The sequence below is a fragment of the Tachyglossus aculeatus genome, chromosome 3, assembly GCF_015852505.1.
Source record: "Tachyglossus aculeatus isolate mTacAcu1 chromosome 3, mTacAcu1.pri, whole genome shotgun sequence".
NCBI classification, from domain to species: Eukaryota; Metazoa; Chordata; class Mammalia; order Monotremata; family Tachyglossidae; genus Tachyglossus; species Tachyglossus aculeatus.
The window spans coordinates 26,777,013-26,804,908 of NC_052068.1; the positions used below are offsets into that span (position 1 = coordinate 26,777,013).

Genomic DNA, 27,896 nt, shown 5'->3' on the forward strand with positions numbered 1-27,896 from the left:
AAACAAGGTCATCATGTTGGACACAGGCCATGTCCCTCATGGGGCTCACAATCTTGATACCCATTTTACAGATGAGGTAACTGCAGCACACAGAAGTTAAATGACTTGCCCAAGGTCACACAGCAGACGTGTGGCAGAGCCTGGATTAGAACCCATTACCTCTGACTCGCAAGCCCGTGCTCTTTCCAATAGGCCATGCTGCTTCTATATTGTAATGTTAATGGTGGTATTTGTTACAGTGTGGCTCAGTGGAAAGAGCACGGGCTTTGGAATCAGGGGTCATGGGTTCAAATTCCGGCTCTGCCAATTGTCAGCTGTGTGACTTTGGGCAAGTCACTTAATTTCTCTGTGCCTCAGTTCCCTCATCTGTAAAATGGGGATTAAGACTGTGAGCCCCCTGTGGGACAACCTGATCTCCTTGTAACCTCCCCAGCGCTTAGAACAGTGCTTTGCACATAGTAAGCGCTTAATAAATGCCATTATTATTAATATTATTAGTATTATTAAGCACTTACTATGTGACAAACCCTGTTCTAAGCATCGTACTCTCCAAGCTCTTAGTACAGTGCTTTGCACACAGTAAGTGCTCCATAAATACAGTTGAACGAAGTGCTTAGTACAGTACTCTGCACAAAATGAATGCTCAATAAATACTATTGATTGATTTACGTCTATTATTGTAATTATTAAAAAAAATAAATTTGGCTTTGGGATTAACATGTTTTTAGAAATCATCCACAGGGAGGTTTAGGGAATCAAATGCTGCAATTTTTTGTTGTTGCTGTTGTTGTTTTTAATGGTATTTGTTAAATGCTTGGCACATAGTCTCCTTCGTGGGCTCCTCCTTCCCCTCCCATCCCCTTATTGTAGGGGATCCTCGAGGATCAGTTCTTAGTCCCCTTCCATTCTCCATCTATACTCACCTTCTTGGTGAACTCATTCGGTCCCATGGCTTCAACTATCATCTCTATGCTGATGACACCCACATCTATATCTCCACCCCTGTTCTCTCTCCCTCCCTCCCAGCTTGTATCTCCTCCTGCCTTCAGGACATCACCATCTGGATGTCTGCCCGCCATCTAAAACTCAATATGTCCAAGACTGAGCTCCTTATCTTCCCTCCCAAACCCTGTCCTCTCCCTGACTTTCCCGTCACCGTGGACGGCACTTCCATCTTTCCCATCTTACAAAGCCCGCAACCTTGGTGTCATCCTTGACTTCGTGCTCTCATTCACCCCACACATCCAGTCTGTCACCAAAACCTGCCGGTCTCACCTCCACAACATTGCCAACATCTGCCCTTTCCTCTCCATCCAAACCACTACCTTGCTGGTTCAATCTCTCATCGTATCCCGACTGGATTACTGGATCAGCCTCCTTTCTGATCTCCCATCCTCCTGTCTCTCCCCACTTCAGTCTGTACTTCACTCTGCTGCCCAGATTATCTTTGTACAGAAATGCTCTGGGCATGTCACTCCCCTCCTCAAAAATCTCCAGTGGTTGCCTATCAACCTTTGAATCAAGCAAAAACTCCTCACTCTTGGCTTCAAGGCTGTCCATCACCTCGCCCCCTCCTACCTCACATCCTTTCTCTCCTTCTACGGCCCAGCCCGTACACTCCGCTCCTCTGCTGCCAACCTCCTCACTGTGCCTCGTTCTCACCTGTCCCGCCGTTGACCCCCGGCCCACGTCCTCCCCCTAGCCTGGAATGCCCTCCCTCCTCACATCCGCCAAACTAGCTCTCTTCCCCCCTTCAAAGCCCTCCTGAGAGCCCACCTCCTCCAGGAGGCCGTCCCAGACTGAGCCCCACCTTTTCCCTCTCCTCTTCCCCTCCCCATCACCCCATCCCTCCCTCTGCCCTATCACCTTCCCCTCCCCACAGCACTTGTGTATACTTGTACATATTTATTACTCTACTTTATTTGTACATATGAATTGCTCTATTCATTTTATTAATGATGTGTATATAGCTATAATTTTATTTATTCTGATGGTATTGACATTTGTCTACATGTTTTGTTTTGTTGTCTGTCTCCCCCTTCCAGACTGTGAGCCCGTTGTTGGGTAGGTACTGTCCCTATATGTTGCCGATTTGTTTTTCCCAAATGCTTAGTACAGTGCTTTGCTCGCAGTAAGCGTTCAGTAAATACGACTGAATGAATGAATGAACATAGTAAGCACTTAACAAATACTATCATTATTATTATGTGTCAAGCACTTTTCTAAGCACTGGGTTACATACAGAATATCAGGTTGGAAGCAGTCCCTGTCCCACATAGGGCTCACAGTGTTAAATTGGAGGGAGGAGGATTTAATCACCATTTTACAGAAGAGGTAACTGTAGCACAGAGAAGTTGTGACTTGCCCAAAGCCACATAGCAGACAAGTGGTGGAGCCAGGATTAGAACTCAGGCCTGAGGTCTTTCCACTAAGTCATGCTGCTTAATGAGTTACAAAATTTTCCTTTGAACAAACTTTTTTTTTTAGATTTTTAGTAGATCTGGTTTCATTCAGCACAAATTGCTAAAGGCTGCTGTATTCAGATAGATACATTTTGAATCCACTTGTCAGGCCTCCAATTTACCAAGTTTCTGGGAACTTCCTTAAGCTCTCCTTATTTCAGAGACTTTGTACTTTCCTCTTCTATAGGTCTTCCTACTTTTCTACTCTAATAAATGATCTCACTTCATTTTTGAATTCAGTTTCCATCTTCTCTCCTCAATTTTATATCTTATATAAGTAAAATGTCCTTAGATTTACATACTTTGAGGACACTGTAATATCAGGGAGTGAGTTATTTTGTCCTGAATCCAGATTTGTTATATTATCCCTAGCACGTAGTGCAGTGCTCGGCACACAGTAAGCGCTCAGTAAATATGGATGATTGTATAAAGCAAAAATGAAACAAAGAAGCTATTTTTCTCCATTTTCTGCAACCAGGTTACAGCAACAGAACAAATAAACCATACACGAGTCTGACCTTAAGAATAATATCTCAAAGGAGAGGTCATTTTGTCAACTGTGCTCTGGAACCGTTATGGAAATGATGACTTCCTTGGAAATGCCCAGTAAATGGATTAATTTAGGGTCTCTTCTATCTTCTTGTGTTCTTCCTGTTGGCATTAATGACTCTTCTGGTCTCTGCAGGGTGGAAAATGCTTGCACCAAGCTTGTCCAGGCGGCCCAGATGCTTCAAGCTGATCCTTATTCTGTGCCGGCTCGTGATTATCTTATTGACGGATCCAGGGGCATCCTCTCTGGAACATCGGACCTCCTGCTTACCTTTGACGAGGCCGAGGTAGGCAGCCTGTAGTCTGTCAAAGCATACTTATAATAATAATAATAATAATAATAATAATAATAATAATAATAATGGCATTTGTTAAGCGCTTACTATCATCAATCGTATTTATTGAGCGCTTACTGTGTGCAGAGCACTGTACTAAGCGCTGGGGGGGATACAAGGTGATCAGGTTGTCCCACATGGGGCTCCCAGTCCTAAGCCCCATTTTACAGGTGAGGTAACTGAGGCTCAGAGAAGTTGAGTGATTTGCCCAAGGTCACACAGCAGACATGTAGCGGAGTCAGGATTAGAACCCATGACCTCTGACTCCCAAACCCGTGCTCTTTCCACTGAGCCACGCTGCTTATCTGCCTTGGTATTGAAATATTGAACTCTTGGTGTCCGGACTAGACGCTGCAGAATGAATTGAGTATCTGTGGCTGATGATAATAATAATGATGGCATTTATTAAGTGCTTACTATGTGCAAAGCACTATTCTAAGTGCTGGGGAGGTTACAAGGTGATCAGGTTGTCCCACAGGGGGCTCACAATCTTAATCCCCATTTTACAGATGAGGTAATTGAGGCACAGAGAAGTTAAGTGACTTGCCCAAATTCACACAGCTGACAATTGGCGGAGCGGGATTTGAACCCATGACCTCTGACTCCAAAGTCTGTGCTTTTTCCAGTGAGTCACATGCATTCCTGTCACCCTCAAGTCATGGAATTTGTGCTTTTTTTCTTCCATGCTTCTGGTGTTCATTCATTCATTCAGTCGTATTTATTGAGTGCTTACTGTGTGCAGAGCACTGTACTAAGCACTTGGGAAGTACAAGTTGGTGACATACAGAGACGGTCCCTACCCAACAACGGGCTCATAGTCTAGAAGGGGGAGACAGACAACAAAACAAAACATGTGGACTGGTGTCAAGTTGTCAGAATAAACAGAATTAAAGCTAAATAATGATGGCATTTATTATCTGAAGTTTTAAAATTCTTGTTCTCAAAAAGAGTACTTAACTCTGAGTAAAAGTATGTACTGGGGCAAGGTTTGCATTCAAGTTCCCTACAAGGTCAAGATCTCTAAAGGCTTTTTTTTGGTGGGGGTGTGTGTGTGCAAAAAGTGGGCATTTTGTGAGTAGATTGTGAGCCCAGGGCCTTCACCCATGAATTCCCAGGCACTTAGTAGAGGAATTCATACCCAGTAAAGGTTACTGAATAAATCACCAATGGTGGTCAAAAACATCCCCTCTCTCTCCACCCCAAAGTACAGACAGTCTTCAATTCAAGACAGTTCAAGTTGTGATGAATCAATCAATCAATCGTATTTATTGAGCGCTTACTGTGTGCACAGCACTGTACTAAGCGCTTGGGAAGTACAAGTTGGCAACATATAGAGACGGTCCCTACCCAACAGTGGGCTCACAGTCTAAGAAGTGGGAGACAGAGAACAAAACAAAACATATTAACAAAATAAAATAAATAGAATAGATATGTACAAGTAAATAAATAAATAAATAAATAGAGTAATAAATACGTACAAACATATAGACATTATACAGGTGCTGTGGGGAAGGGAAGGAGGTAAGGCGGGGGGGATGGAGGAGGGAGGAGGGGGAGAAATCTACACATCTAGAATTCTATTTATAGTAATGCTTGTTTACTGGATTTGATGTGTCTATATCTATAATTCTATTTCTTTATATTGATGCTATTGATGCCTGTTTAGAGAAGCAGCATGGCTCAGTGGTGGCCCTTACACCCCACTTCAGCTTTACAACAGCACACAGTTGAGTTCCACCTCGACTGTTTTATTAGCAGTGTGGCCTAGTGGATAGTGCATGAGACTGGGAGTCAGAAGGATCAGAGTTCTAATCCTGGCTCTGACACTTGTCTGCTGTGTGACCTTGGACAAGTCACTTCACTTCTCCGGGCCTCAGTTACCTCATCCATAAAATGGGGGTAAGAGTGTGAGCCCCATGTGGGACAGGGACTGTCTGACCTAATTAACTTGAATCTACTCCAGTGTTTAGAACAGTGCTTGGCCCATAGTAAGCACTTAATAAGTACCATCATTAATTAATTAATAGGGACTTTGCTTGGGACCTTTTCCCTAATCAGGATGCCTTTTGGATTAATAAAACTCATAAGACTCCTGCCCACCCAGCCTTTTTTAACGGTATTTTTTCATTATTATTATGGTACTTGTTAAATGCTTACTGTGTGCCAAGCACCGTTCTAAGAGCTGGGGTAGATGTCAGCTTATTAGCTCAGTCACAGTCCAGGTCCCATAAGGGCCTCACAATCTTAATTCCCAGTTTACAGATGAGGGAGCTGAGGCACAGAGAAGTGAAGTGACTTGCCCAAGAGCACAGCAGACAAGTGGTGGAGCCAGAATTAGAACCCAGGTCCTTCAGACTCTCAGGCCCCTGGTCTACCCACTAATCCACTGCTTTTACTGTTCCAGGCACTGAACTAAGTGAACTAAGTGCCTCACAGTCTTAGTCCCCATTTTACAAGCGAGGTAACTGAGGCACAGAACAATTAAGTGACTTGTCCAAGGTCACAAAACGGAAAAAGTGGCAGAGCTGGGATTTAGAACCCAGATCCTTCTGATTCCCAGGCCCATGTTCTTTACAGTAGGTCATACTGCTTCTCAGATCTGGGCATGTTTGTACAAGAATCTCAATCCTGAAGTGATGGCAATGTGGAAAAATTAAAGAATGAAATTTGTAAAGCATAGAGAGACCTTTAGGGTGGTGAAATACGATGCGCATATACCCATCAGTATCATTCTTCACTCTAACATGCTTTATCTTCGCTTGATCTAACATATTCACTTTTCTTTTAGGTCCGCAAAATCATCCGTGTGTGCAAAGGAATTTTGGAATATCTGACGGTGGCAGAGGTGGTGGAGACTATGGAGGATTTGGTTACATACACAAAGAATCTGGGGCCAGGTTGGGCATTTTCAGTACCCTAAGAAATTCACTCCATTGTTGCCTTTCTCTAGCAAAGTGAATATAGAAGGTTTTTTTTCCCTGAATCTAATGGTAATTCCCAATTAGACTATAAAAATCAGGTAGACTATGTGTCTAATAATAACAATAATAGCCTTAGGTGGTTACTTTGTACCAAAGCACTGGGTTCAGAGGTGAGGTATGCATGAGACGGTCAGAACAGACCCACTTGGGGTTCACAGTCTAAGAGACTGGGAGAGGAGATATTTATCTCCATTTTACAGATGAAAATAGAAACCCAGAGAGGTTAAATAATATGCCCACAGCCACACAGCAGGGCAGTGGCAAAGCTGGGAGTAGAACCTGGGTCTCCTGACTCCTAGTCCCATGCTGTCTGCGTAGCCTGATGAGTCGTCAGAATCAATCAATTGTATTTATTGAGCGCTTACTGTGTGCAGAGCACTGTACTAAGCGCTTGGGAAGTACAAGTTGGCAGCATATAGAGACAGTCCCTACCCAACAGTGGGCTCACAGTCTAGAAGCAAAGCCTCCAAGGAAAGGAATGAAGACACTGACAAGGCTAGGGCCTGCCTTGATCTTGCTTTGACCTTTCACTGGAGGAGATGAGCTCTCAGTAGAGCTTTGAAGGGGGGAAGAGAGCTAGTTTGGCAGACGTGAGGAGGGAGGGCATTCCAGGACAGAGGAAGGACGTGGGCCAGGGGTCGATGGTGGGACAGGTGAGAACAAGGCCCAGTGAGGAGCTGAGCAGCAGAGGAGCGGAGTGGGCGGGCTGGGCTGGAGAAAGAGAAGAGAGGTGAGGTAGGAGGCGTCAAGGTGATGGAGAGCTTTGAAGCGGAGAGTGAGGAGTTTTTTCCTTCGTGTGAAGGTTGATAGGCAACCACTGGACATTTTTGAGGAGGGGAGTGACATGCCCAGGGCATTTCTGTAGAAAGATAACCTGGGCAGCAGAGTGAAATACAGCCTGAAGTGGGTCACTACTGCCTGGATCCCTGAGGTGAGGCACTAAACAGGGGAGAGGATTGGGGGTCCCTGGGCGATAGTGGGGAACCGGAGGCAGTGGTACTTCATAGTAGTCTTGAGGAACTCCAGGGCTGCAGGGGGAATGACAGTAAAATCTGCCTATGCCACAAAGTGGCACCCCAGCCCGAATTGCACTTGCCAGAAGTTACTGATGCTCGGTGTAGCCCGATGCTGAAAGCAAAACATCTGTTCTCTCTCTATTCTAATCCCGTTCAGTGAAGTGGCATTAATGTATGTGTGTTAAATGTAGATTGAGAAGCACCGTGGCTTAGTGGAAAGAGCCCGGGTTTGGGAATCAGAGGTCATGGGTTCTAATCCCAACTCTGCCACTTGTCTGCTGTGTGACCTTGGGCAAGTCACTTAACTTCTTTGTGCCTCAGTGACCTCATCTGTAAAATGGGGATGAAGACTGTGAGCCCCATGTGGGACAACCTGATTACCTTGTATCTACCCCAGTGCTTAGAACAGTGCTTGGCACATAGTAAGCGCTTAACAAATACCAACATTATTATTATTGAGAGTCTAGGAAATAGCTGTCCATTACTGTAATGGTGAAGGCCATCCCGAATGCTGATCTTTCCACTCCCCATTACCTGTCATTCCTTGGTACTCTGCCTGAAATGAGGGGGTGGGGGTTGCTTGGGTGGTGGGATTACTCACTGACATACATTCAGGAGTTTGGGATGTTCAGGTTGGCCTGGTCCTATTCATAACAATTCTAGTAGACTATGCTCACTGTGAGCAGGGGACGGGGCTACTAATTCTGTTATACTGTACTTTCCCGAACGCTTAGTTCAGAGCTCTGCACACAGTTAAGTCTCAGTAAATTCAGTTGATTGATAACAATAATAATTGTGTTTTTTGTTAAGCACTTACTGTTTGTCAAGCACTGCACTAGGCACTGGGGTAGATACAAGATAATCGGATTGATCACAGCACCCCTATCCTGCATGGATCCCCCCAGTCTAAGTCTTGGGTCACCCTGAAACACCCAAAGGCTAAGTTTCTGGAAGGTCAGAAGACATTACAGAAATTTGTGACCAAAGTGGGTTTTTATCAGATACGGTCCTTAAACTGTCTTGAAGTTTTCCAGGGTCCAAAAAAAAAAAAAGAATGGATGTATAAATGCAACCACTTAAATGTCAGGATGTCAGATTAATAGAATTCCAAACTAAGTGCCTAGAATGTCATCATTTCCATTCTTTAGGACTTTTCCCAAGTGAATTGTGTTTTGTGTGAGGCTTTAATTAAACATTTTTGCATAAAGAACATTAATCCAGGGGCCATAGAACTACTCTTTTCATGTGATGCGTACTTTGAAACAGGAATGACAAAGATGGCAAAAATGATTGATGAAAGGCAGCAGGAGCTGACTCATCAGGAACACAGAGTCATGTTGGTGAATTCAATGAACATGGTGAAAGAGTTGCTGCCAGTCCTCATTTCAGGTACCTTATGCCCGGGAAATTTACATTATTAGAAAATATTAATGTACAATGCCAATTTTGAGTAGATTGCCTTTTGATAGATGGTGATAATTTCAGTAATTTTTTTTGTCTTTTGCCCCAAAAGTTTAGTTCTTTGTGTAAATTCAGTCTTCTGCCTTTCGAGGTAGTGGAAGAGGATAGAGATAATGTGCATTATAACCAGGGTATTTACAAATGTTTGTTAAGCTGGAGCTCTGTTTTGTCCTTTTCCATCTATTTGTAGCTCTGAAGGATTATTTTAGTGTTTTTCTAATCAGCTTTTGAGCAACTTTCTAAGTATGTAGTTCTGAATCTCTATCTGGACTTTTATTCAGAGAATAGAATTATAAGCCCAAGTGTACATCACTGGTCTAAGACTAACTGGTTCTCATATTGATCGTGGTACGCTCAGAGGGCAGAGGTCAGCAGAAAAGAAGTATGTGTAAGTCAAAGTAATTATAAAGTATCAGACGCCTTGTGCCGAGTGTATCCTCCTGCCTTGTTTATATTCCTTTAGAGGCAACGTGTTTTGTGCTTTTGGCTCCTGGTGAGGAAAATAATGGAGGAAGAGAGTAAATTCTGAACTTAATTTATAACCTGAAGTCTAATTTTACAGCCATGAAGATTTTTGTAACCACAAAAAACTCAAAGAGCCAAGGTATAGAAGAAGCCTTGAAAAATCGCAACTTTACAGTGGAAAAGATGAGTGCTGAAATCAATGAAATCATCCGTGTGTTACAGCTTACCTCCTGGGATGAAGATGCATGGGCTAGCAAGGTATTGTGTCTGGGGAGAACAAATAATAAATATCCTTCATCATTCCTCTCTATTAAGGGGTTCCAAAGGGACCTCCCTTTTACTTCCTCCCTTTTGCTTGACTGCCCTACCATGTACAGCAGAAGACTTCATGGAGATTTCTCTAGAAATAATCTCTATGCAGCTTTCTCTTTAAATCTGTTCTGTGACCGACTGACTTACTGTCTCTCCAGTATCTGCTAATCCCCAAGATATTCAGGGTAGAGTAATTACTCTGAATAGTCTATCTGGAGGATGTGCTGTGATGACAAACCTTTCTAGCTTTGCCTTCAGGTCAAAGCGCTTACTCCCTGGGCTCATGTGATTATGCATTCTTTTTGGAAGAGGGTGGTCTGAATCCTGGTGTTGCCCCTGAAAGGGACTAAGTTAAAATCCAAGTAATCTCCTCTGAGGCTCTGTCAGTACCATGGAAAACTTCCCCAGTTTATCCTTTGACCCAAGGAAAGCTACAGAAGTAACTTTGGGAATTCTCAGATGGATTATTTTGCGCAATTCTGTTCTACTTACCCAAAGGAAATAACCGAAAGTTCAGTTGCCTAACGATTTTTGATAGTGACTTCTTGGATTGAGAAATTCTCTACGATTCCTTCTGTTCTCTCCTTTCTCTGAGACCTCTTTTCTGACCATAGAAGGTTAGCCAGGTTCTTTATTGAGCCTCTCAACAGTGGTCTTGTACTGTCAACATGTCCTGTATTTCTGCTGGGTTGGGGGAATAGATGAACTTGAATATACACCTGCCTACTAGAAGCCAGAGGTGTAGGCATCTTGAATAAGCCTAACCTTCGTAAATTTCTGAAGCCTGTCCTCTTGAAGACACATAACCAAGGCCAAACAGCATGTCTAACTAGATTGGGTTTAGGACCAGGCTGGCAACTGTGTCCGCTAATTGTGTTGTATTGTACTCTTCCAAGCGTACAGTGCTCTGCACATAGTAAGCGCTCAATAAATACCATTGAGCGATTGACTGACCAGAGACTAGGACTGCCAAGTTTTGTGCTCTTCCAGTTGAGCTCTGCTGCTTTGCTTCCCTATAACAGGTCAAGGTAAGATGAAAATTGAAATTGAAACAAGTATGGGGCTTGAAGCCCTTTCCATCCTTCCCCCAATCCTTGGCCCATTTTTGTGGCCCACTTTTCCATAATTTTAGAGATGTGTAGATAGGTTTCCTTTTTTTTTTTTGAGAGCAAAATAAAAGTGTTCTAATTTGACTGGAAATTTGTTGAGACTTTTCCCATGAGATGTGAAGTTCTTACAAAACTCCCAAGGCTATATTCTAATCTGTACATTGAAATCATTTTAGTCTTTGAGTGTATAACTTTTGCTTTTGAAATACTTTTGCCACTTTCACTTCCTTGTTATGACTTCTTTATGCATCTTTGTTTTTGTTCTCTTGTTCGTTTTATTCTTTTCTCACGTTTAGAAGGTAAGCTTTTTCACCCCCTTCAGTCTTTTACTAAATAGAAAAAAGCATGTCCGTGAGATTTTTGTGCTGTGTGCGGACTGTGTGCTGTGCATTATTCCGTGTGCCAATGTGTAACACTGAACTGGAGTACATGTGATGTAGTTTAACATGGATCTCAGTGCTGTGACAGCCAAATAGTCTACTATGGTTTAACCATCGTGAGGCACTGAAAAAATGTACACCACTGTAACAAGTCAGGCTTTCTGAATCTAGAGCACCCTTCATCTTGGCCAAAATTCCTGCCTCTTGCTTTCCTACTACTTTTACTAGTTTCTGATGGGCGTTTCTGGGTGATTCCTGTGTTACTATCCACTGCCATCTCCTCTTTCTTCCCTCGCCCTCTGCCCCAAATCTCCTTTGGAGACGTTGTACCGTCACCCATTGAAGACTTCTAAATTTTAACAGATGAATTATATCCACCTTTTCTTTGGTAATAATAATAATGGTATTTGTTAAGCGCTTACTGTGTGCCATGCAGTCTTCTAAGCGCTGGGGTAGATACAAGGTAATCAGGTTGTCCCATGTGGGGCTTACAGTCTTAATCCCTATTTTACAGATTGAAGTAACTGAGGCACAGAGAAGTTGTGACTTGATCAGAGTCATACAGCTGACAAGTGGCAGAGACGGGATTGGAACCAACGTCCTCTGACTTCCAAACCCGTGCTTTTTCCACTAAGCCACGTACTCTCTTCAGTCTTCCAGTGCTTGATAGGAAAAATGACCCTAGAGAGATTTTTTTTCCCTAAATTTACTTGGTTAAGAAAAGATAATCTATTGTCTTTCTGCCATGAGCGGAGGCAGTTGGAAAGGCCCACTCAGTCATGTTTCCTTTTGCCCATATGTTCCCTAGCTCCATCTCTTTGTTCCCATTCTCATCCCTTTTTAATTAAGGAGACATGAAGGAGGGATTATAGTGAGTAGGAAAAGTTCTGATTTCATTTTTGGAGTCCCATTTCCCCCATTCTTAAATCCTGCAGTGTGGTATTTAAAACACCCCTTCCTTGTTCTGGGGGAGCCAATCTGTGCAACTGAGTGCGTGCAGACCTTAAACATAGTACTAAGGATAGAAAATAGGATTAACAGAAAGAATTTAAAGAATCTAATGATAACACAGGCAGGGAATGTGTAGATCTATTTCTATCATGATATTTGAGTGGAAAATTATGAAAAGTATGTGTAATTTGTAGATATATTTTTAATACATTTTAGCCCTGCAGTTTTCAGGTTTCGGACAGGCTGTCAGCATACTGAACTGCTTTGGAGATCGGTGTTAAAACTGGGCTCCTCCTAGTAGTGAAAATGAGGCAGGTGTATCTATTCTGTGGCCATTGAGTTCACTTTCCATTTAGCGCATTTAGTATCGCTCCCTCTTTCCACCCCGACAAAAAAAATAATTAACTTTTTCTTGCCATACCTGTTGCACGCTTCTCCATTGGTGCAGGCTTCTCCTGGGAAGTGATGATTCCTCCAGAAAGTGGGGGAAGAAAGTAAGTGGAAAAAGTTCTTGGGGTAAAAGAAACTGTATTGCCTAATGAACACATCCCTTAAGGAGGAAATACTCGCATAACCGATCATTTAGACCTAGATTCTTACATTTAAATTATAGACCTAACAGTTTGTTAATAATTTAACTGATAGCTTGCCCCCTGCTTAAATAAGGAATTTTATTGGAATTTATAAATTGTTTATGTAAGTGAATTGTAATTTTGTTTCCTGAGATTTCTTTGTTAAATAGAAGAATTTGGGGTGTCATCCTGTTGACATTTCTCTGCTTTTATCCTCATTCTCTTCTCTATTTTAATAAGGGTCGTGGTCTTTCCTGATATATTCAGTTACTTGCCTCAACCCATGCTGAGAGAGGAGTGAAAGGAACTGAAAAGATGTGCCAGTGATAAAAGCACACAAACTTTCAAATGATCTCATGCTGGTCTCACTACCTTTAGGCATTTTCTCCTATTCTGAAACATGGAATTTGATGCTGTAGTGTGTTACCTCATGGTTCCTCCCTTTTTGGCTAAACAGTTGTAAGCCTGTAACGAGTTAATGTGATGACTAAGCCAGATGTCCTGCCAGGGAATTTGACTTACTGTGCTTTACCAAAGATGGGAATGTTGGTAAGGAAGTGCAGAAATATAAAGCTTTTCCTTACTGCAGAGCCCAGCTATTTGATGGCTGAATTTAACATTAAAAACAAAACAAAACTGAAGTTATGTGGGATTCCTCCAAATCGTCTAGTATTTCTACATCAGAAGGGCTTGTTTTAGCTGGCATTATTACACACCGAAAAAAGTACCTCTTTTTTATTTTTGCGCAGTTGGGAGGATGCTCTTACTTCCTAGCAATCAATTTTTTGAAGTTTAATGTTCCTGAACGACAATCATTTTCTCATTTCACTTCCTAGTGAACTTTCTATTTTTTTTTTTTTTAATGGTATTTGTTAAATGTTCACTATTTGCCAGGCACTGTACTAAATGCCTGGTAGAGACAAGCTAATCAGATCGGTCCCACATGGGGCTCTTACTGTTAATCCTCATTTTACAGATGAGGTAACTTGGGCACAGAGAAATTAAGTGACTTACCCAAGGTGTCACATCAGACAAGTGGCAGAGCTAGAATTCGAACCCAGGTCCTTTTAACTCCCAGGCCTGTGCTTGGGAGTCTTCCAACCCCAGGCCGTGCTGCTTCCTCTAGTGCCAGGAAGTCACTGGCTTTATCATAATAATAATAGCTATCATTATTATAATAATAGTAGTGGGGTGGGCACGGGGAAACCACCAGGGATACACACCACCGGGGACACCGTGACCGGCGCTAGCCGTGCCAAGCCAGCCGGCCCCCCCCCGCAGAAGGAGGGCGGGCCTCGCAGGCTGCAGCCCGCGGACCTCATCCCACTTGGGACAACCTCATTCCCTTGGATCTACCCCAGCGCTTAGAAAGGTGCTTGGCACATAGTAAGCGCTTAACCAGTACCATCATTATTATCATGTTTTGTTGTCTGTCTCCCCCTTCTAGACTGTGAGCCCGTTGTTGGGTAGGGACCGTCTCTGTATGTTGCTGATTTGTACAGCGTGGCTCAGTGGAACGAGCCCGGGCTTGGGAGCCAGAGGACGTGGGTTCTAATCCTGGCTCCGCCACTAGTCAGCTGTGTGACTTTGGGCAAGTCTCTTAACTTCTCTGGGCCTCAGTTACCTCATCTGTAAAATGGGGATTAAGACTGTGAGCCCCACGAGGGACAACCTGATCACCTTGTATCCCCCCCAGTGCTTAGAACAGTGCTTTGCACATAGTAAGTGCTTAACATGTCATTATTATTATTACTTCCCAAGCACTTAGTACAGTGCTCTGCACACAGTAAGCGCTCAATAAATACTGTTGAATGAATGAATTTGTTAAGTGCTTACTACCTGTCAAGCACTTTACTAAACAGTTGAGAAGATGCAAGATAATCAGGACCCATATGGGGCTCACAGTCTGAGTAGAAGGAAGAACAGGTATTGCATCCCCATTTTGCAGGTGAGGGAACTAAGGTACAAAGAAGTGAAGTGACTGGCCCAAGGTCACCCAACAGATAAGTGGCAGAGCTGGGATTAAAACCTGGTTCCTCTGACTCTTAGGCCCATGCTCTTTCCACTAGACCACACTGCTTCTCTTCTCTTCCCAGGGAAAAAAAAAAATCCATTTTTTTCTTTTTGTCAGGTGGAGGGGATTTGGTAAAATTGATTATTTTTAAATTAACTTTTAAAAAATATTTAATCTTCCCAAATCTGCCCTGTTGAATTTTGGTACTTAAAATTCACAGCGTCAAAGTGCTTTCTCATACATAAAATTTGTCCAATATTCTGGTAGACAAAAACATAGATAATGTGAACATCTTGCCGTTTCTTTCACGCAGGACTTATGTTACTTTAGTAAGAAATGCAGTGTTTCCTTTCAGAGTTTTAGTTATCAACCTTATTAGCAGCACTAAACAAGATTTATTTTTAATCCTTTCGATGTCAAATCCTTTATCAAACTAGGAATTCAAAGGGTAAGCAATGAGAATCAAGAGAATTCAGTGGTGAGAGTTCTGCTTTTAGAGCAGAATATTTGAGAATAGATTTTTTTCATGGGTGTGGGTTTAAAATTTAAATTAAGCAGGCAGAATTATGGCTATTGTAGTCAAAACCAGTTAAAGTGGAAGAGTCCTTAACAGCTACGTGGGTCGAAATTGTGGATTGATTGAAAACTGGATTAGAATGTTGAATCACATTCTAAGTAACTGAATCTCCCTAATTTCAATTTTGTTTCTGGTTTCTAAAAGTAATTACACATTCCCGGACCGTGTGATACTTTACATGCTTCCGATGTAAGGGTTGTGATTTGTCTTCTGTTCATTCCCTGGCCCAAGAGATAAGCATTTACCCAGTTTCCATAGATAGCTGTTATTGAGCTCTTGTCAGGGGAGGAATCCGAAACCAAATATACCTGGGTGTATATTTGATTTGACATTCTGCAGACCTTTGCTAGAACCTGCTGTGCTGCTTGATTCTTTAGGATCTTTTGTCCTAAAGGTGTTGATGCCTGCTAATTGTTTTGTTCTCTGATTATGCATGCAGAGGGGATTCTCTTGGTGCCCTCCTGTGGAGGCCTAATGCTGCAATAATAGTTAGAGTAGAAGAAGGGAGGGTTGGTTGATGAGCTGCTCTTTCATGAAGAACTCCCCGGGGGTGGAATTGTGATCCAACTGCCTGAATTTTTTCCCCGAAGCACCCATCACAGTCTGTTCCCCTGCAGTGACATAAAAGATGACATTTTTTTTTTTAAAAAAAGAGAGACAGGTTTAAAAGGCCCTAAGTATAATTGTTAGTATTTTCAATAATTTGCATGTCCCCTGGCTTAGTTAACAATAATAATAATAATAGTAATAATAATGGCATTTATTAAGCACTTACTATGTGCGCAACACTGTTCTAAGCGCTGGGGGGGGAATACAAGATGATCAGGTTGCCCCACGTGGGCTCACAGCCTTCATCCCCATTTTACAGATGAGGGAACTGAGGCCCAGAGAAGTGACTTGCCCAAAGTCACACAGCGGACAAGTGGCGGAGCCGGGATTTGAACCCATGACCTCTGACTCCAAAGCCCGGACTCTTTCCACTGAGCCACGCTGCTTCTCTAATAATAATATTCATTCATTCAATCATATTTATTGAGCGCTTATTGTGTGCAGAGCACTGTACTAAGCGCTTGGGAAGTACAAATCGGCAACATGTAAAGACGGTACCTACCCAACAATGGGCTCACAGTCTAGAAGGGGGAGACAGAAAACGATACTAATAGTAACTATGGACCTTCTGAAGTGCTTACTATGTGCCAAGCACTGTTCCAAGCACTGGGGTAGATACAAGTTAATGAGGTTGGTCACAGTTCCTGTCTCACATGGGGCTCACACTCTTAATCCCCATTTTCCAGCTGAGGTAACTGAGGCCCCGAGAAGTTAAGTGACTTGCCCAAGGTCACACAGCAGACATGTGGCAGAGCCGGGATTAGAACCAAGGTCCTTCTGACACCCAGGCCTGTGCTCTACTCATTAAGCCACGCTGTTTCTCAGAGCAATAATTTGGAATCCACTTACTTTGGTCCTTCTGAAGGGAGAAAAAAAAAATTTAACTCAGGAAAAAAAAAATCCCAATTTTTAAGAAGGATTGTAAACATGCTGCTAAATTATACATCAGTTTTTATGAGCCAGCAATTCAAAGTGTCTCTTTATTAAATACAGTGAAACCTCATTAGGGTAATGTGTGTTTCAGTGTGAGATGACAAACTAAGGAAGCTTCACTGCAAATAGAAGAGATTGGTTTAAGGTATCATGAGATGAATGTTGTAGACTGTAAAGGGGGAGGAGGTACTAAAGACAGTGCAAAGGGTTCCTTTCCATTACTGTAGTCATCAAGAACCTTTTGGTTTCAGGAATTAGAGCAGTAGGGAAACCAAGGAAATGAACAGAATTCACTGAAGATTTGCATGTACAATCAAGAGTTGTGGTGTGATTAGATTATTCAAAAAAGATGCTTGTTTCTTGGCATCTCCTAGTTATTCCATGTTTGCTTCATTTTCTCTGTTTGCTTTTCATTGCGCTTTCAGAATTTTGTTAAGAAAATGACTGTGGATTGTTCTCTTTAAAGGATACGGAAGCCATGAAGAGGGCATTGGCCTCCATAGATTCCAAACTGAACCAGGCTAAAGGTTGGCTTCGGGATCCCAGTGCCTCTCCAGGTAACCCAACATATTGCCACATTTGTGGCATTTTCAATCCTCAGGTATAAGCAAATGATGCAAAGCAAACGATCTACCACATAAATTAATGGACAGGCAAGAATTGGATAGGTTACTAAGTGAAAATTTTCTTCCCAGTATTTTCTGTCTTGAATATTTGAAAGAGTGTGAAAAATCTTAATGGAGATTGGTGGCACTGAACAGTATTCATTTTCAGTAAATTCTCACAAATCATATTTTTAACTTGTAAATTGTTTTTTGGTTGAAAATGGACTGAACCCAATGTACTCCTTCTTGCCTCCTCTGTGAAGAGCAGCACTGAAACACTGCCTAGACATTGTTTTGTTGCCAGCTCTCTGGGCCCATGTCCTACGATTTAAAGAAATGTCCATTCTTCCACGGATGAAATGACACTTAGATTCAAAATAATGAATGTGTCAAACGATTGATATTGACTGTATTTGCATATCAGGAGATGCCGGTGAGCAGGCCATACGACAGATCTTGGACGAAGCGGGAAAAGTTGGCGAACTCTGTGCAGGCAAAGAACGCAGAGAGATCTTAGGAACCTGTAAAGTACTGGGGCAAATGACTGATCAGGTGGCTGACTTCCGAGCCAGGTAAGTCCATTCCTGCATTGAGCTCAGTAGTTGTGTTCGGGAATCGGACCAATAGGCAAGTGAGCTCGTTGTGGGCAGGGAATGTTACTGTTTATTGTTGTATTGTGCTTTCCCAAGTGCTTAGTACAGTGCTCTGCACACAGTAAGCGCTCAATAAATACTATTGAGTGAATGAAGTTTGAGTTTCTGTTTTTTTAAAAAAATCTCAGGGCAACAGAGTTCATTGTCTCAAAAAGCTCTTTTATTTCTCCAGTTAAATTCATTGACTGCTTTCCTTATTATAAGCCTCTCTACAATTGCTGGTACATTTTTGGTTCTGTTCATAATAATAATAATAATAATAATGATAGCATTTATTAAGCGCTTACTATGAGCAAGGCACTGTTCTAAGCGCTGGGGAGGTTACAGAGTGATCAGGTTGTCCCACAGGGGGCTCACAGTCTAAATCCCCATTTTACAGATGAGGGAACTGAGGCACAGAGAAGTTAAGTGGCTTTCCCAAAGTCATACAGCTGGCAATTGGCAGAGCCTGGATTTGAACCCATGACCCCTGACTCCAAAGCCCATGCTCTTACCACTGAGCCACGCTGCTTCCCTAAGTTCATGTGACTTAGAGTTGCAGAAAAGGGAACATTTCCTCAAGATGTCTGAGAGCTTTTTTCCATAGAGAAACATCCATACGTTATTTTTATTATGGTATTGGGTAAGCACTTACTATGCTTCAAACAATGTTTTATGCACTTGGGTAGATACAAGGTAATCAGGCCAGACACACAGGCCCTGTCTCACATGGAGCTCATAGGAGGGAGACCAGGCATAGAAACCCCATTTTACAGATGAGAAAACTGAAGCGCAGAGAAGTTAAGTGACTTGGTGAAGGTCACACAGCAGGCAACTGACAGAGCTGGGGTTGGAACCCAGGTCCTCTGACTCCCAGGCGTATGCTTTCTCCAGTAGGTCATGTTGCTCCTCTAAACTAATACATGAACTGTGAATTGTTAAGTGAACTCAGATAAACTTCTCTTTAAGGAAATCAAGGAAACAGTAAAAGTCCTTTATGAAGCACCTCTATCAAATAACTCAGTGCTTTCTCCTTATCTCTTATCAGGGTCTCTTTTCATTAAAACATTTGTCCAGACACTTATTGGACATGCACAAGTCTCATTAGGACAGACAGAATTTTATAATAAAATCAACAGATTTTCATATAGCAGTGGTAAATTCAGTTATATTGGGGTTGTTCACTTGCAAATAATAATAGGTTGCAGTGGACTTTTCAGAAACACATTACTATGGAAACAGATTTTTATAACAGATTTTAAAGCACATTTTTCTTTAAAGTTCAGATTTGATTATATAATGAGCATATAGAGTAAAAATGGTTTGTTACCTGATGCTTTGAAGTCTGTGAGTTAATATGTTTTTCCAATGCAGCCTCTAGAACCGTTATGTAGATATTTTGATTCAGTATGCATTTACAGCAAAGGAGGAAACAGATGGGTTGGTTGTTGAATTTTGTTTGTCTCTGGGTGCTCTTTTGCTGTTCCAGACTTTTAGGGAAACGCAAAAGACAAATTAAGAACTAAAACAAAACTACTTGTACTTGCTTGTTAATAGAACATTTTGCTGTTAAGTCTTGAGAAGAGCATAATGACATCGTGTCTCTGTCTTGAATAGAGGACAAGGAGGCACACCAACGGCCATGCAGAAAGCTCAGCAGATATCTCAGGGGTTAGATATGCTTACGGCAAAAGTGGAAAATGCTGCTCGCAAGCTGGAAGCTATGACCAACTCAAAGCAGAGCATTGCTAAAAAGATTGATGCTGCTCAGGTATTGATTTTTTTTTTTAAGTGAATGATTCCATATAAATATCTCAAAATGCCTCTCTGTCACCTGTGAGTGGGAGAGAGAGTTGCTGTTATTCAGTGGAGGGGCGCGGTTGCTCTTCTTGCTTGTATATGGTTATTAGCTTTATGTTATGTGGTATGAGAAAAGGATTCATGTGATAGTGAGGCAAGGTTTTTTTTTTTTAAAAAAAACAGTTTAGGCTAATACTTTTTTCTATAGCTAGCCGGTGCTGAAGGAGTCCTAATTTTGCTGTTGGAGAATTTGAAATTCACAATTTTATTTCAGAAGCTACTGGTGTATTTGACCAGTCCTACAAAGAGTCTAGTATGTTTGGGGACTAGCTTTTAAAAAATTTTTAAAACATTTAACAGGACAGTTAATCCATACCTAGGCTATCTGGTGTGAAAACCTCTACGTAAATGAGGAAAAACATACACTACTTCTTTAGAAGACTATTCTGCTTGAGAAGAAACAGCATCTTTTTTTGTTCTTTAAACAGGAATTGACTAAGTCTTGACTGAATAAAGAGGTCATGTAAAATTGCATGAAATCATTGCAGTTGGTGATAGGATTGCTATTGCTTGAAACAGCTGATGGGAAATGCTGTGAAGAATCTTGAGAGGTGTCCCGTTCCCTTTGAGAATTGTTAAATAATTAATAGCTGGTAACTCCTTTTCCATATGTGTTTAGAACTGGCTTGCTGATCCAAATGGGGGTCCCGAAGGAGAAGAACAGATCCGAGGAGTTTTGGCCGAAGCCAGGAAAATCGCAGAACTATGTGATGATCCTAAAGAAAGAGATGATATTCTGCGCTCTCTTGGGGAAATCTCTGCTCTGACCACTAAACTCTCGGATCTACGGCGACAGTATGTAATGAGATGATGCTATAAGATGTCCATGGTGTTTAGAACAGGGGTGGGCAAAAGCCTTTGGCATGAAAAGTTCATGAGGGCCTAGGTGGCCGGAAGTTCCGACTTCCCTTCTCGACTCCTTTGAGGGGACCGGCCTCCCGTGTCCCGTTGGCTGAGGTGGAGGAGGAAAGAGGATGTGGCCTTGGAGGATTCAGGCAGCCAGGCCCAGTGGAAGTTGACTGGCTCCTCTTTTTTTCCTCAAACTCTGCTTCGGTGAGAACCAAGCCATGAGCTGGCTTCCCCAGAACCTGTGTTTATATCACAGGTGAAAGACTAAGGCACTCTTTTCTAGGGGCTGAATTAAAAACTCCTGTTATGGATATGGCCTACAGGCTATAGTTTGCTCACTACTCATTTAGAAGACTAGCTTCTTGGAACTACTTATAGCCAAAGCACCCTCTCGGTTCATTAGTTGCTTTATCATCATCAATTTCATTTTGGTTGTTGTTGTTATTGTTGACAACCACCTCCCATCAAGAATGTCCTGGGGTTCCTGTAAAAGAACCCCCAAAAAAGGAAAAGAACCCACCCTGATATAATTACCAATCCAAGAACGAGATGACGTCAAGAGGTCCATGACAATGAAGTTTACTGGCTTGCCTTTGTATTGGTGTAGAAATCAGTGGACTCTGGCCCACAGAGCAAAGACCAGTGATTGCCCCCTGGACCTCCCCCAACCCGAACACTCCTTGCCCATTCCCGGTTTTGCCCATCATCTTTGTGTTCTTTTTACTATTTTGTGGCTCTTGGTACCTGCCTTTTGTAATACTGTGAGGAACTGCATACCCACCACCTCCATTCTCCTGCTTCTTCCAGTAGTCCCCATACATACAGTTTGAGTATCCTAACATCGGCCACTGGGTCCCTCAACCTCAATGCCTAATTTCCTTAACATTCATTTTAATGTCTCTCTCCTTCTATAGACTGTAAGCTCCTTGTGGGCAAGGATCCCATCTAACATTTCATATTGTACTTTCTCAAATCCTTAGTACAGTGCTTTACACGTAGGTACTAAATAAATACCATCAATTGATTGGCGACTTTTGTTGTTCTGAATAACTCATTATGTTCATTCAAAGGAATGTGTGTTGGAAATAGGTCACTTTATTCATCCACAGAGGGAAAGGAGACTCTCCAGAGGCCCGGGCTCTGGCTAAGCAAGTAGCCACAGCACTGCAGAATCTTCAGTCGAAAACCAACAGGGCTGTGGCCAACAGTAGACCTGTCAAAGCTGCCGTTCATTTAGAGGGCAAGATTGAGCAGGCCCACAGGTGGATTGATAATCCTACAGTAGATGACCGTGGTGTGGGTAAGATTTTCACTGGATTTCAGTCTCATCGCATTGACTGTCTGATTACCCGTAACTGGTTGCCTCCTACGTGCCCAGATCATTCCTCAGTAGTCACTGATCAGCTAATTCAAATATAGTTCTTTCCCCCAGACTGTTTGATCACTAGCCCCCTTCTTCCTCTCCCCCTCGCCCCCCTCTCCATCCCCCCATCTTACCTCCTTCCCTTCCCCACAGCACCTGTATATATGTATATATGTTTGTACATATTTATTACTCTAATTTATTTATTTATTTTACTTGTACATATCTATTCTATTTATTTTATTTTGTTAATATGTTTGGTTTTGTTCTCTGTCTCCCCCTTCTAGACTGTGAGCCCACTGTTGGGTAGGGACTGTCTCTATATGTTGCCAACTTGTACTTCCCAAGCACTTAGTACAGTGCTCTGCACACAGTAAGCGCTCAATAAATACAATTGATTGATTGAATACCAATACTCCCACTAAGAATAAATGGTTTAGCTACAGCTCAATGTTGTTTATTTTGAATGGAAACTCTAAATCCCTGAGTCCCAGTTATGTGATTCTAGTGGAAAGCTTGTAGAGGACTTCCCTGACTAAGCCCTCATTTCCTCGTCTCCCACTCCCTTCTTTGTCACCCCGATTAGAAGTAGTGTGGCTTAGTGGAAAGAACACGGGCTTGGGAATCAGAGGTCATGGGTTCTAATTCCGACTCCGCCATTTGTCAGCTGGGTGACTTGGGGCAAGTCACTTGAATTCTCTGGGCCTCAGTTACCTCATTTGTAAAATGGGAATTAAGACTGTGAGCCCATGTGGGACAACCTGATTACCTTGTATCCCCCCAGCGCTTAGAACAGTGCTTCACACATAGTAAGCGCTTAACAAATACCATCATTATTATTATTCACCACCCTTCACCAGCTTCACAGCACTTATGTACATATTTGTAAATTATTTATTGATATTAATGTGTATTTCCCCCTTTAGACTGCAAGCGCATTGTGGGCAGGAAAAGTCTGCCAACTCTGATACATTGTACTCTCCCAAATGCTTAGTAGTCAGTTTGTATTTATTGAGTGCTTAGTGTGTGTAGAGCACTATATACTAAGCACTTGGGTGAGTACAATACAGCAATATAACAGACACATTCCCTGCCCACAACGAGCTTACAGAGTCTAGTCTAGTCTATAGTCTAGTAGAGTGCTTAGCACAGTTAGTGCTCAAAAAATGCAGTTGATTGATTGAAATATGATTTTGGTTGTGGGCAGGGAACGTGCCTTCGAACTCCATTATATTGTACTCTCCCAAGCGCTTAGTACAGTGCTCTGCACACAGTAAGCGTTCAGTAAATATGCCTGAGTGATTGGTTAAATTAGAAATTCCTGAGGCAGTGTTCAACCAAGAGTATTGTTCTCTTTCAGAGGAATCAGGATTGCTGGTAACCCACACTACCACACTGGGAAGGTGTGAGATACTGCTCTCGCTGTAACAAACCAGGAATGTAGAGTTATAAAGCATTTATTATAAGCAGAAAATACCATAATTTATGCTGTCCAAGCCTGGATTCCCAAAAGATCCAAGGACCCGGGCCATTTGACCTCCTGATTGTAGCTTTAACAATTGGTCTGGCTTTTTGGGCTTATAAAATAGTAAGCACTTTTCTCATTGTATAGGTCAGGCTGCAATACGGGGCCTTGTGGCAGAAGGGCATCGTCTTGCCAATGTCATGATGGGACCTTATCGTCAAGATCTTCTTGCTAAATGTGACCGAGTGGATCAGCTAGCAGCCCAGCTAGCTGATCTGGCTGCAAGAGGAGAAGGAGAGAGTCCTCAGGCCAGGGCTCTTGCTTCTCAACTCCAGGATTCCTTAAAGGTAGGCAGTTACACAATATTAGAGTTAATGTTTTTCTTATGATTAAAAGGTCGAGAAAAGAGGAAATTCTTTATACCATATATAGTGAGTAAAGATGTTAAAGACTGTGATCAAAAAGAAAAGATAAATTCCTGGTCTAATAGGAAAAATCTCATAGGGAAGTCTACCCGTCTCTGTGGCATCATCTCCAAAGGGAAGACATGAAAATTAAATGGAAACTAAACTGGAAGGAGCACGGGATTAGGATTAAGACTCTGTCATTTACCTGCCGTGTGACTTATGGCACGTCACTTTTTCACTGAATCTCAGATTCCTTGTCTCTAAAATGGGGATAAAATACCTTTCTGCCCCCCTTTCAGGCTGCGAGCCCCATATGCATCAGTGGCTGAGCCCAATATGCTTCTCTTATGTTTATCCTAGCCCTTAGCCCAGTGCTTGGCACACATGAAAAGGAAGCAGCGTGATATAGTGGATAGGGCATGGGCCTGAGAATCAGAAGATCATGGGCTCTAATCCTGGCTCTGCCACTCGTGTGCTATGTGGCTTTGGGCAAGTCACTTAACTTCTCTGTGCTTCAGTTACCTCATTTGTAAAGTGGTGATTAAAATTGTGAGCCCCGTGTGGAACGGGGGCTGTGTCCAGCCCGATGGGTTTGAATCCACCCTAGCACTTAGTACAGTGTGTGGTACAGAGTAAGCGCTTAACAAATACCATTATTGTTACTATTACTTAATAAATACCATTATTACTAATAGCTTTCTAGTTGGAAGCAATGCTTTGCAATTGGAGAAGCAGCATGGCTCAGTGGAAAGAGCCCAGGCTTTGGAGTCAGAGGTCATGGGTTCAAATCCCAGCTCTGCCAATTGTCAGCTGTGTGACTTTGGGCAAGTCACTTAATTTCTCTATGCCTCAGGTACCTCATCTGTAGAATGGGGGATTAAGACTGTGAGCCCCCCGTGGGACAACTTGATCACTGTGTAACCTCCCCAGAGCTTAGAACAGTACTTTGCACATAGTAAGCGCTTAATAAATGCCATTATTATTATTATTGTTATTATTAATTGAGAGGAATTATTTAATTGAAATTTTAGGTATCTGCCAAGAAAGTACTTGTGTTGTCACTCATGGAAGATGGAATTGTACACAATTCAGTAAATGCCGTTTGATTGATTGAGTAATCATTGGCATCTGTCTGAGAGTACTGAGAAAACTCAGCGTGGCATAGCAGATAGAGCAAGGGCTTGATAGAGAGTCAGAGGTTATGGGTTCTAATTCCAACCCTGCCACTTGTGTGCTGTGTGATCTTAAATCACATCAGCCTTCTTGCTGACCGCCCTGCTTTCTATCTCTCCCCACTTCAGTCCACAGTTCATTTTGCTGCCCAGATCATTTTTCTACAAAGCCATTAAGTCCATGTTTCCCCACTCCTCAAGAACCTCCAGTGGTTGCCCATCTACTTTCGCATCAAATTGAAACTCCTTTAAAGCCCCCAATCACCTTGTCCCCTCCTACCACAGCTCACTGCTCTCTTACTATAACCCTGCCCACGCACTTTGCTCTTCCAATGCCAACCTATTCACTGTACCCTGAACTCATCCATCTCTCCACCAACCACTCACCCACATCCTGCCTTTGGCCTGTAACTCCCTCCCCCTTCATATCTGACAGACGATCACTCTCCCCACCTTCAAAGTCGTGTTAAAAGCACCTCTTCAGGAGGCCTTCCAGGCTAAGCCATCATTTCCTCTTCTCACTCTGTTCCACATTGCCTTTGCACTTGGGTTTGTACTCTTTATTCACCCCACTCGCAACTCCACAGCACTTATGTACCTATCTGTGATTTTCTTATTTATATAAATATCTTTCTCCCCCTCTAGACTGTAAGCTCGTTGTGGGCAGAGAATGTGTCCACCAACTCTGTTATGTTGTACTCTCCCAAGCCCTTTAACAGTGCTTTGCACAAAATAAGCACCAATAAATGTGACTGATGGATTGATTGATGCTAATTCTTTTGATTATGATGATGGTATTTGTTAAGCGCTTACTGTGTGCAAAGCACTGTTCTAAGCGCTGGGGAGGTTAGAAGGTGATCAGTTTGTCCCAAATGGGGCTCACAGTCTTAATCCCCATTTTACAGGTGATGTACTCCTCCAAGCACTTAGTACAGTTCTCTGCAACTCAGGTGCTAAATATTTATGCTTTAGTAATTCTAATGTTTTCTTTTTTTAACAATGTCTTTAAGGATCTAAAATCGAGGATGCAGGAGGCTATGACTCAGGAAGTGTCGGATGTTTTCAGTGACACTACAACTCCCATCAAGCTCTTAGCGGTAGCAGCCACTGCTCCTCCTGATACACCCAGCAGAGACGAGGTCAGTATTCTTGAAGTTTTCCATGACTCTGATATTTTGTTATATACGAGTATGTCTTTTAGGTAAGTACACCTTCTGTAAGTGTTGCCTTCATAATCCATCACTTCAGGGGAGAGTCTTAGTACTGATGTCTGCTAAAGACCTGAAATATTAGGAGCTTTAATGAGGCACTGAAGAAAGATGGCAGTATTTTATGTGAGTGGTATGTCATAATTTTAATTTTCCACTCATTTCTCACCTCATTTGCTGGTACTGTCATGTCAAACTAGCGTGCTCATCTTATCCATCTCATCCATGCCCAGTTTCTCCTATGTCCATGACGAACTGTTTGTTCAGCGTGGCCTTTGACAGTGATTTCTGTCCGTCAGATCCCAGTTCAAAGCCCAACTTCTTCAGGGAGTTTCAGTCATTAGACAGAAGAATGTCGATGTCTTATGTTTCCCCGCTTAACATATTTGGAAACTGTAACTATCGTGAGTAAAAGTCATGGCAGTGGGTTTGAATACCTTGTGTAAGCTTAAAATTAGATTGAAAATTCCTTAAGGACAAGGATTGGATATTTTCCACAGGCTGCAAACTCACAACAGCACGAAATATAGTGTCATGTATTCTGGACTCAGTGTATTTTAATTGATGAAAATCAGCAGGAACTTGCATTTCATGAGCGTGTGAGAAATTCACATGGAAAAGGCCCTTCAGGTCGGAGTCTAAAGTCTATGACAGTAGAAATTTGGCTTGTCCCCTTCACACAGTAAGCATTGGTATGTTCTCCAGCAGCATTTTCTCAGGCTTCTTGTCCCCTTGCTGTTTCAGGAAAATTGTCAGAATGTGTTTGTTTTCTCTAAAGGTGTTTGAAGAAAGGGCAACTAACTTTGAAAATCACTCAGGAAGGCTTGGTGCAACAGCAGAGAAGGCGGCTGCAGTCGGAACTGCTAATAAAACAACGGTTGAAGGTATTCAAGCTTCAGTGAAGACCGCAAGAGAACTCACACCCCAGGTCTGTCTTTTTCTTTTTTTGTGGTATTTATTAAGTTCTTACTATGTGCCAGGCACTGTTCTAAGCACTGAGATATATGCAACTAATCAAGTTGGACACAGTCCTTGTCCCACATGGGATTTACAGTCTTAATCCCCATTGTACAAATGAGGTAACTGAAGCACAGATAAGTGAAGTGACTTGCCCAAGGTCACACAGCAGACAAGTGGCAGAGCCGGGAGTAGAACCCAGGTCCTTCCGACTCTCAGGCCTGTGCTTTGTCCACTAGGCCATGCTCCTTCTCTACCTTGTAGCCATTTAAATTAATTGTAAGAATGAAAATTGGGATGGGTAGCCTTCAGGGTTCAGTCTTTCCTTGCCATGCCATGGTCCTGCCAGCCCCTGGATTATACTAGTGGATGCTGGAATTTTCATAATAATAATGATGGCATTTGTTAAGCGCTTACAATGTGCCAAGCACTGTTCTAAGCGCTGGAGGGGGGGATGCGAGGTGATCAGGTTGTCCCACGAGGGGCTCACAGTCTTAACCCCCATTTTACAGATGAGGTAACTGAGGCCCAGAGAAGTTAAGTGACTTACCCAAAGTCACACAGCTGATAAGTGGCAGAGCTGGGAATAGAACCCTTGACCTCTGGCTCCCAAGCCTGCGCTGTTTCCACTGAGACGCGCTGCTTCTCTATT

The 27,896-nt window shown here is 42.5% G+C and overlaps 1 protein-coding gene across 3 annotated transcripts in view; it reads left to right on the plus strand.

The window, feature by feature from the left end:
* VCL (vinculin) overlaps positions 1-27,896 on the plus strand; it is a 108,466-nt gene that overhangs the window by 62,108 nt on the left and 18,462 nt on the right. For 2 of the 3 annotated variants that reach the window (XM_038743629.1, XM_038743628.1), the window contains exons 3-14: positions 3,148-3,298; positions 6,135-6,243; positions 8,610-8,732; positions 9,367-9,527; positions 17,193-17,283; positions 17,756-17,903; positions 19,581-19,734; positions 20,443-20,618; positions 21,782-21,972; positions 23,648-23,847; positions 26,090-26,218; positions 27,066-27,215. In XM_038743629.1, coding sequence (XP_038599557.1) covers positions 3,148-3,298; positions 6,135-6,243; positions 8,610-8,732; positions 9,367-9,527; positions 17,193-17,283; positions 17,756-17,903; positions 19,581-19,734; positions 20,443-20,618; positions 21,782-21,972; positions 23,648-23,847; positions 26,090-26,218; positions 27,066-27,215 — 1,783 coding nt within the window. Of the gene's footprint in view, positions 1-3,147; positions 3,299-6,134; positions 6,244-8,609; positions 8,733-9,366; positions 9,528-17,189; positions 17,284-17,755; positions 17,904-19,580; positions 19,735-20,442; positions 20,619-21,781; positions 21,973-23,647; positions 23,848-26,089; positions 26,219-27,065; positions 27,216-27,896 lie in introns of all 3 variants that reach the window. The other variant, XM_038743627.1, reaches the window with a different exon arrangement.